The following is a 10,250-nucleotide window of genomic DNA, read 5'->3' as shown; positions in this document are numbered from 1 at the left end:
AAGGTGTGACCGTTTTTAAAACGTGTCGTTTGGCGTTGTTCGTGTACTAAATGTTATTCCATTTAGAAAATAACGGTTAATTTGAAGGTGTCACAACCCAAAAATCCTTCTTGTCACTGAAGTACTGGCGATTTTGAAATTTTCCATGTGTTTTTTTTGGCGAATGACTAATATTGCCCAGTTAATAACCTATGTTAACGATCCACATTACTTTCTGTTCTGTTTGTTCTTTTTTTAAGGGTTAAAAAAAAAGTTTCAAGGCTTTAATGCGAATGGATTCGGAATTTAATAATATTGTTTGACAATTTTTTAAATGTTTACGACGAAAGTAACTAACGCCGTTTTTTTTTACTTCGTATCGTGCGAAATTTCAGCATTGCCCATATAGAAAATCGTTCAATTGTAAATGCAACTTGTGTATTTTTATTTGATTTCTTTATTAACATTTGTTTTTTGTACATTTTCTCTGTTGTAATTTAATGCCGTAAATCTTCGTGTGTGTTGGTGTGTGTGTAAGTGTTGTGTGTTGTCTGTGTGCGTAGTAAACAAAACTAAGTTATTTACACTAGCTTTAAGTTTAAATGTAGTTCAATGTTAAGGACTATTTAATATATAATATATTGTGTGTATAGATATCGGTATCGATATTAGATGTATATATGCATATCAAAGGCGGTTGCAGTTATATCCAAGTAAGTTTCTGTATACAATATCGCTTGTTTGCGTTTTCTGGTTTTGATTTGCTCTGTTTAAATGTTTCCTTGCTTTAAAGTTTAAACTATTTAAATATGGCCCCGCTATTCCACATGTGTTCTTTTCGTTTGCTTATAGTTTATGATAACATTTTGTTTGTAGTGTTTACGCTAGCACTGTGCTACAAAGACGCTGTTTGCTTGAAAACAATCGTAGTAATGATAAGAACATAACTATTCCGTAGTAGAAACTAGAAACTAATAACTATTTTTAACCGTGTGCTGCACTTGTACAAAATAATATTGCAAATATTGCAAAAATTTCCCTATTCTTTGTTGATTTTTGAATTGCATTTAAATTGTGTTTTCGTTTTTGCAGCAGCTGTGTGTAAATATATATGTTTAGATTTATATAGTATGTATATAGTACCATATTCATTGCATGATATACGCGACCACTTTCTTTTTCCTTTTTCTTTTTTTTTTCATTTACAATATTCAATAATCACAGTTCCCATTAAAAAAATTAAACGAATTAATTGTAGCAAGACTTAATTTTGAATTTATCTTTTTCTCCTATACAAAGTTGATTTCTTTGAAACGCTTTTCGATCTTGCTCCTAGGTTGGGTTAGGTTTCCTCGTATCATTTTACATATTTAGCCAATGGTAAATATAGGGTCTACATTTTAATTTACGCTTATAGTTGTCTCTCTGATAATTTACAATACAATTAATTTAAATTACATTTTGCACCGTTCTAGCAAGTAATTACAGTAAGAATTCCGGGTTTTCCCAAGTGTAAAGTATTCGAATTTTTGTTTTTTGTTTTGTTTATAAATTATGGGTACGTAAGACTAACTTAGGGCTTAAACAAGTTTTAAGTGCAGGAACATGTTCCAACTAGGTGTGTGTATGTGGGTGTTTGTTAGTGACAATAGAAATCTTTATAAGGTGCCCAAAACGAATCCCGAACTCCACTAACGCATTACCCGAAAAAAAAAATGAAAAACATAAGCAACAACAAAGTATTAACAAAACCAAAACTCACTTAGGGCTAAATAAACGATAAACTTAGGGGTAAGGTGATTAAATGTAATAAAAGGTTCGACCCTTGGAGGTCTACTTTCTGGAAATGACTTTGCCCGTCTTGGCATTGACCAGTATCATTTTGTCCGGTGTAGTGGGTCGGTGTTCCTGCGCTTGGGAGTCCTCCGGCTGGTTGGCACCACCTCCTCCTCCGCGGAGGATCCTTCGGCGCAGGCGATCGCTGATGTTCTCGCTCTTCTGCGACTCCGAAGTAACTCCATCCTCCTGCGGCGATGGCTTCACACTCAAACCGCCCTCGTTCTTGTACAGAATCAACTTGGTGCTGGGCTTCTTGGCCGGCGGCTCCTCCTCCATTGGATCATCATCTCCCCCTGCACTCTGCTCCTGCTGCACATTGGCGTTCATCACATTGTCCTGGTTGTTGTTGTGCTCGGTCTGCTCATCCTTGGCCTCGCCGTTCTCCTCCGGTTCCCGCTCCACACTGATCTCGAGCTGATCGTAGCAGGTGTAGAACTCCACGGACTTCAGTTTCTCACTGGCATTGAAATGCAGCGCGGTGTGTTCCTCCAATTCCGACTCCTCTTGGGCGTTGTAATCACAGTGGGCACACTGCTGGGAGTCGGCTGGCGGAGGATTCACGCAGGCGTGCTTCTGGAGATGCTGCAGCAGCTCCTCGTGCTGCTGCGTCTCAAAGGGGCAGTGGAGGCAGCGCTCCGGTGCCGGAATGGACTGTGGCATGTCCACGGAGCCGGCATCACTGCTGGCATCGGCCGCCAAGTCACTGGTGGCCACCGAGGCGCTGGTCGAAGGCGTGGAGCTGCTGTGTCGCTCCTCATCTTCCTCCGCCGCCGTTTCCTTGGTTGTAGAGATTGGTGCGACCACCTGGCCACCGCCCGATTCCAGCTGCTTCTTAAGCAGCGAATTCTGGTTATCAAAGCTTCCGCTGGAGGAGGAGCCTGTCTGCTGCAGTAGCTGCAGGCTCAGCTCATTGTCCACCACCCAGATGGTCTCGGGACCCGTCAGCTGCAGCAGCTTGGGCGCGGGATACTCGAGATCCTCCTTGCAGTTCTTGTACAGCTGCTGGCACTTCTCCTGGTAGTGCGACATGTGCACAGCCCGGTGGAGCTGGAGCAGCGTCTCCTCGGCTGTGCGATACTCGCAGTAGGTGCAGACAAAGGACTGATCCTGCTGCTGATCCTCCAAGTCGCTGTGGGCCAGCAAATGCTGCTCCAGCTGCTGCTTGGCATTGCGCTCGTCGTTGTGCTTCTGGGCAAAGCGGGCGGGACACCGGGGACAGTAGCTGATCAGCTTGTACTGGTACTCCGGCGGCAGTTGCTGCGGATTGAGCTCCGCATCCGAGGCGGCGTCCAGTTGGACCTGGGAGAGGTCAATGGAGAGCGGCGTGGAGGCGGGCAGTTGTTGCACCTGCTTGGCAGCGGCTGCCAATTGGAGGGCCACACTGAAATCGAGGTTTATAGAGGAGGATGATCCTCCTCCTGCTGAGGCAGCCATCTGCTGCTGGTGGACACTCCTCATGTGGCTGCTCAAATGCTGCTTCTTGGCACAGACGAAAGTGCACAGCCTACACTCGTATTGGGTGGGCTTGTGCAGCGAGACGTGGTAGTTCATCTGGGATTTGCTCTCCGAGATGTAAGGACACACAGGGCACTTTTGTTGCTTGCTCTTGGTGTTGCTGTTGTTGGAGGCTGCAGGTTGCTCCGCCGGCAGTCGGGTGATCTCGATCTGGTCGTTCTGCTGCAACTGCAGCAACTCCTCGGCACTGCTGTTGGCCACCACCGCCTTGCAGGCAGCCGCCCAATAGGCTGCCGCCGCCTGGATATCCTGCTGGGTATTCGCCGCATTCACCACCGCAGCGGCGCTGGCCGAGAGCGGCGAGTGGAGGAGCTGCTCCAGCTGCTTGGTGGTCATCAGCAGCTGGCTGGCATTGCTGTTTGTGTTTCCGGACTTCGGGATGGAATTCGTGGGGATGTGGGACTGGGATTCGTTGGTGGCACCTGCGCCCAAGGGTCGGTAGATGGGTGGTGCGTTCGCCGAGGCACTGGCTCCTCGCTCAAGGGTCTCGATCCGAATATCCCCGGAATGCTTTAAGCGACAGTGCCGCTGTTTTGGGAAAAATTGTAAAAAAAAATGGTTAAAAATTAGTACAACTTCGCATGGGTGAATGGTATTTATCAAGTGTCCTTCTGTTTCAATGTATATATTTGTATGTATGTGTGTGTGAGTGTGTATGTATTGTGTGTGTGTTGTGTGTACCCCTTTTGAGGGCTTATAACCATGAGTTTAGCCCAATCGAAAACCCTCGCACCGTAATGGGAATCCCTTTAAGGTTAGCTTTGTTTTATATTTTTTTTATGGTGTCATGGGTTTGTTTCATTTGTAATGATTTCGGATTTATGGATTACACTTAGTTCGAAAGGTAAATAGAGAGCAAGCAAGACTTTCACCAATGATTTTCTTATAGTTAATAATCGTTTATCATATATAGAGTACAACAAAAGCAAGACCAGACACCACACATTTAAACAGTCAAAATCGGGATAGTAAGAGGGGGGGAGTTTACCAAATAGACTTTGCATATTTACCAGCGCAGCGCAGGGACTACGGACACAGATGGAGTGGTGAGGTTGTGGGGGCAAAAGGTCAGAAGGTCGGATCGGGGACTGCAAGTTGTCTAAATTGAGTGCTATTCTATAAAAGCTTTTCTTGGTGGATTTTTTTAAAGGCTTTTCAAAGAGATCTCACGTATAAGATATACTTTTAACATGAGGTCTTATCTAAATTCATTTTAGAGATATATTTAGAAATTAAATATGATTTCTAACTTTCTAATTTTTTTATTTCTTGAAATTTTGAATATAAACTATAAAGAATGTTATTATTTCAGAAATATTAAAGTCGATTATTTTTAAAAAATAGTTTTTCTTTAAAAAATCATAATTTGTAGTTCTAAGGATATAGTATACTTATATGAATTTTTGTATGGTTATTTCCTTTATAAGAAAATGTATAGTTTTTAAAAACACAGTTCTTTAATTATAATAAAAATTTAATTTCTTTTGAGTGGGGTCAGTCGACATGGTTAAAATTAATGTAATATTTTTGTAGATTCAAATTTAACAAACCTACACACAAAAAAAATTGATTGGTAAAATTGACCAACAAAGATAGTTACGTAACTATTAAAATAGTTACGTGTATTTTGTTTTTGCTTTGGGTTTGTGTCTTTGCTAATTGTGTGTATTTTGTTGTTGTGAAATGACTATTTACTTAGTAGAATTGACAATTTTGCTGGTTGGGGCCTGTTTGACAATTATTACAGTTGATTTTACCAAGTTTTTTTTTTGTGTGTACTAAATCCATTTCTGATTTCTAAAGTCTAGCCCTATTTTTCGGGTCAAAAAACGAAACTTTCGGGGATTGGCTTTTTCGGCTCGCTTCGGTTTTTCAATGGGACAAAACACAAATCCATTAAAGTGCACTGGGCCATACCTGGATGACATGCTTCCAATTCGAGACCTGGTGGCAGTGGCCGCAGCGATAGGGCGACGGGTCGCGTCGATCGCCATCGGCCATGGTCAGGAGGCTGGGACTACCTGGACTATGGCTATGGAATCTCGTCTGCGGCGGATGCGGCAACTGCACGGCAGGGGCAGCCAGGTAGGAGGATGAGGCAGCTGCTGCTGCTCCCGCCGACGGCGGCGGTGGTGGTGGTGGCGACGATGCGGAGGAGGAGGACGCGGAGCCGGCGGCCGAGGAGGTGGACGCCACCGAGGACGACGATGACGACGACGATGACGAGGGGAAGGAATTGGAGTTGGGATTGGCTTTTGGGTTAGTGTTGTTGCTTATGCTGTGGGCATGGGTTAGACCCGACGCCAGGTGGTAACCATCACCGGCCATGAGTGGAGGATGGTGGTCATTGTGTTGGGCTGAGGATGGGGATGAGCTGTGGTTACCCGCACCCAGATGATGATGAGGTGTGGCAGTAGAAATAGGAGTAGGAGTGGTAGTTACTGGCAAAGGCGATGCATTGGGCTTGCTGACTGAGTTGGTGGGTGGTGGTGGTGGTGTGGTATTGGTGGATGAGGCGACGTAGACGGCATCGGCTTCCAGCCGGAGTCCATTTCCCACAACCGAGTTACTACTGTTAGCGTTAGAGGGATGATGGCTTCCATTTCTGGCACTGCGCGGTGAGGTGAGCAGATCCTGCAGCGATCTGGCGGTGTCTTTGGTGGTGCTAGTGGTGGTGGCTTTGGTGGTTCTAGTGGTGGTGGTGTTCGGCGACGTCAGACTGTCGGCACTTGCCTCGTTTTGACTCGCTTTCTGCTCACCGTGCTCTAAAATGGAGGCGGCACTGGCTTTCGTCGTATTGGCTTGTGGCTTACCGCCCGCCAACGCCAAAGCAAGTCCGCTCAGAGCGCTGGCGTTGGGCGTCGGCGAGTGCTGGGCCTCCTGGATGGCCCGCTGCAGCAGCCCGGCCGAAATGGCCGGACTGGTTCCGGTGGAGCCCGAGTTGGGCGACGACTGCGACTGCTGCGTCTGCTGCGACAGGCACATGGCGGCGAAGACCTTGTTCATGTAGAACTGTGGATTCCCGCCCACCGAAACCTGCAGCGGCGAGGTGCCCGAATTGGCCGAACTGGACTTTGGGTAGCTGGCGTCCTGGTAGTGGATCTTCACGTGCGCCAGCACAGCATCGCGGTTCTGGTGGCTGTTTTAAAGGGGGTAATTCAGGAATTAGTTACTTGAAAATAAAATAGGAATATCCTGGTTAATCTGAGAAATTTAGTGTTAAAAAAAATATAAATTAATTCAGAGATATTTAAATATTTTTATACCCGTTACTCGTAGAGTAAAAGGGTATATTGTATTCGTGCAAAAGTATGTAACAGGGAGAAGGAAGCGTTTCCGACCCCATAAAGTATATATATTCTTGATCAGGATCACTAGCCGAGTCGATCTGGCCATGTCCGTCTGTCCGTCTGTCCGTCTGTCCGTCTGTCTGTCCGTCTGTCCGTCTGTCCGTCTGTCTGTCTGTATGAACGCTGAGATCTCAGAAACTATAAAAGCTAGAAGATTGGCATTTTGCATGCAGATTTTAGGAGTTCCTACGCAGCGCAAGTTTGTTTCAAAATGGTGCCACGCCCCCTCTAACGCCCACAATCGCTAATATACGATTTTAAAAATTGTAATATTTTGGAAAAGTAAAAATGCAGTTTTATTGTGATTATCAATACCTATCGAAATGTAGAAGAAATTTTTCAAATCGGACCATTCGTTAAAAAGTTATGCGTGATCAACGTTTTCTATCTCTATCTCCATCTCCCTCGCACTCCCTTTAACTGAGTAACGGGTATCTGATAGTCGGGGCACCCGACTATAACGTTCTCTCTTGTTTTATTTTTGCTTATATAAAGTTAATTATAAAAAACTTTTTAAATTAAAGCTCTTAATCAAAATCAAAGCTCTTGGTAAAATTTACTAATAAAAAACATTTGTTAAAATAAAAAAAAATAATATTTAAATATAATATATATGCTAATATATTTAAAATATTTTATAAAGTTAATTATAAAACCGTGTTAAAATCGAAAATCTTGAAAAAATGAACTTACAAATAATATTTGTTAAAAGAGCAAAAAGGTAATTTGAAGATATTCAAATTCAGAAGAGCAAAGGAAGTTTCAAATTAAAAAACTTTTTTAACAAAGATTTAAAATTGATTTTATACTAAAATCAGTTAAAAATCTGTATGTTTTAAAAATATATTAACACTTTAAAAATTTTTTATTAAATGTACGATTTTTGTTGACTAAATCTCTTTAACAAAATAAAACTAAGAAAGTGCAGATTCTCTTTAAATTATTTTTTCTCTGCATCCTTGAAAAGTAACCCTTCCCAACTCACCCAAAGTTGCACTTGCGGCACCGGTAGACCGTCCTCTTCTCGTTGCCCTCCTGGTGCACCTCGGTGATCAGATCGTCGCTGGGCTTGCCCTGCATCACCGATCCCTGGCTGGATCGCTTCACCGGCGAGATGGTCACCGAGGGCGTGATCATCGTGGACTGGTGCTCCTTCTGCTGCTGCTGCTGGTGCTGCTGCTGCGCCATGGCGGCGTTCATCATGGTGGCCAAGAGGGGAATACGGATGAGGTTGTCGGCCAGATGGGCATCGTCCAGGACATTCGGCTTGGTCGGCAGCACCGGTTCCAGGGTGATATCCTGTCCGGTGGCGGAGCCCACCTTGGCGTAGTCCTTGAGGAAGGCCAGCGAGGCCACCTGGTTGGGGGTCATTTCGCCGGACTTCATCAGCTTCGGGTCGCCATCCTCCTCGGTGACCTTCATCAGGGTGATGTACTTGTTGTACTTGGTGTAGTTCCGGCGACCCGTCTCGTCGTTCATCAGAACCTTGGCCGTCTTGTGCGAGGGATCGCGGATCGTCTTCAAGCGAATGTGCTTCGTGATGTCCCAGCGCCAGTTGGAGCGGTACGAGCAGAGGGAGCACTCGAAGGGCTTCTTGTTCAGGTGGCCCACGATGTGGACGTGGAAGCGGGACGCCGTCGAGGCCCAGAAGCTGCAGTGCGGACACTTGTAGACCTTCTTCAGCGACGAGTTGGCGGCCTCCTCCTCGGGCGTCATCTTTTTGGTTACCTGCAGTGCGTGAAAGAGTCAAATTTCATTTTGACGTGGCATATGCTCGTGCTGGGGTCGAGGGGTCAAACAAAATAATACCTGACCATAAGCTATAAATTAAGCTAAGCAAACAATTTTAAAAACCTAGTATAAAACTAAAGTATTGTAACTAAAAAATTGTTATAAATTAATATTATCAAGAAAATTTCATTTCATTAAACTACTTTTTAACCTTTTGTACTAAAATAAAATATTATAAAAAATATATGGATATTATTTAATAATTTAAAAAGAATTCAAAAAAATTAAAATATTTTCAGAACTTTTTTAAAAAAATACTTTTGATATTTTTACTATTTTTACGCGAAACAAATTTTTATTGAATTTTGCATGCTTCTCTAAAAAGATAATTATAAAGAGAATTAAAAAAAAATGTAAATATTTTCAAAACTTTAGTAAAAAAAAACTTTTTATGTATTTTTACGCCTGAACAAATTTTTATTAAATTTAGCATGCTTCTATAAAATAATTATAATAATAATTCCAAAGTTTAACTTATTTTAGAAAATAATAATCCCTTAAATTCTCAACAATAAATATTATATAGGACTTTTTAAAATAATATAGTTCTGATTTAAGCCGTAAGAAATTAAAAAAAATAAAAAATCTAAAACTTTCAATTTTGGGATCTGTGCTTAGTGGACTCCGGACTCACCTCGCCGTAGCCGGGCGCCGTTTCCACGCCGTAGTAGCTGTTCTCCTCGTTGCTGGCCGCCTGACTTCCGGCCGGCGACTTGACCAGGCTGTGCCCGTTGTTCTCCTGCTGCAAGGAGGCGGCTGCTGCGGCGGCGACAATCTCCTTGGTCGCCTTGTTCCAGATGCAGACCCTCTGCTGCTGGACGGCCGCCTGCTGCTGGAGGCTCTGCGTATCGGGCCGCCGATCGCCGCTCTCCCCGGAATTCGAGTCGTACATCTCGTTGGCGCAGCGAATGGCCTCGACGCACTGCTTCAGGTGGTGCAGCAGATCCGTGGAGGACTTGCAACGGTGGCGGCAATGCTGGCAACGCGTCGATCCCGTCACACTGAGATTTAGGGCCGAATGGGAGTGGTGATCCTCGTCGTCCTCGTCGATTTCCAGCCGATCGTCGGCATCGTCCTCGTGCAGACCGGCGTCGTCGTCGTCGATGATCACCGCCGAGGCGTGGCAGCTCTTGCCGTGGATGATCGACTCCGAGAGGCACTTGGCCACGTGGCCGCACTGGCACACCAGATTCTCGTGCTGCGCCCCTGTCTTCAGTTTGTCCAGGAAGCTGGACTTCTTGGTCATCTGGCTGCGCGTCGAGTTCTGGGAGGCCACCGTCGTTGCCGGCGATAATTGCGGCACATCTGACTTGTCCAGCATCTCCGAGATCTGCTTCTCGTTGAAGAACATGGACGCGATTTCCGTGAGGGAGCTGCGCGAGGCATTGGTCTCCTTGGACAGATTTAATACGCTAAAGGGTACGAGAGAAAAATTATATTTATTTTTTTATATTTTACAAAAGCATATTTTAAGTTATAAGAACGAAATTCGGGTTTCTTAAAAATTGTATCTTTTTAAAAAATGAATAATTATTATTTATTTAAATTTTCTTTATATAGTAGTCAAAGCCGACGTTATTTAATCTATGAGGGTAGATTATCCAAAATGATCTGAAGAATTTGCGTTTTTGCTTTTATGGTTGCAGCTTATCAAAGAATGAATAAAAGTATATCTAATAAGTTTAATATTTATTTCCAGCTTGAAGGTAGATTATCAAAAATAATCTGAAGAATTCGCATTTTTGCTTTTATGGTTAATAAATTGCAACTTATCAA

General features: G+C 43.9%; 1 protein-coding gene across 7 annotated transcripts in view; it reads right to left on the bottom strand.

The window, feature by feature from the left end:
- Positions 1-400: 400 nt before the first annotated feature.
- The window catches only part of LOC108067941 (zinc finger protein 236), a 66,597-nt gene continuing 56,747 nt past the window's right edge, over positions 401-10,250 (bottom strand). For 2 of the 7 annotated variants that reach the window (XM_070218078.1, XM_044394796.2), the window contains exons 4-7: positions 9,109-9,886; positions 7,669-8,411; positions 5,251-6,472; positions 401-3,861 (exon numbers count right to left, since the gene is read on the bottom strand). In XM_070218078.1, coding sequence (XP_070074179.1) covers positions 1,813-3,861; positions 5,251-6,472; positions 7,669-8,411; positions 9,109-9,886 — 4,792 coding nt within the window. In that variant the 3' untranslated portion in view covers positions 401-1,812. The remainder of the gene's footprint in view (positions 3,862-5,250; positions 6,473-7,668; positions 8,412-9,108; positions 9,887-10,250) is intronic. The other 5 variants (XM_070218083.1, XM_044394797.2, XM_070218086.1 and 2 more) reach the window with 5 other exon arrangements.

This window comes from Drosophila takahashii, chromosome 2L (genome assembly GCF_030179915.1).
Source record: "Drosophila takahashii strain IR98-3 E-12201 chromosome 2L, DtakHiC1v2, whole genome shotgun sequence".
In the NCBI taxonomy this organism is placed as follows: Eukaryota; Metazoa; Arthropoda; class Insecta; order Diptera; family Drosophilidae; genus Drosophila; species Drosophila takahashii.
Note: the sequence above shows the minus strand (reverse complement) of the source record. Positions and strands in the feature narration are given on the sequence as shown.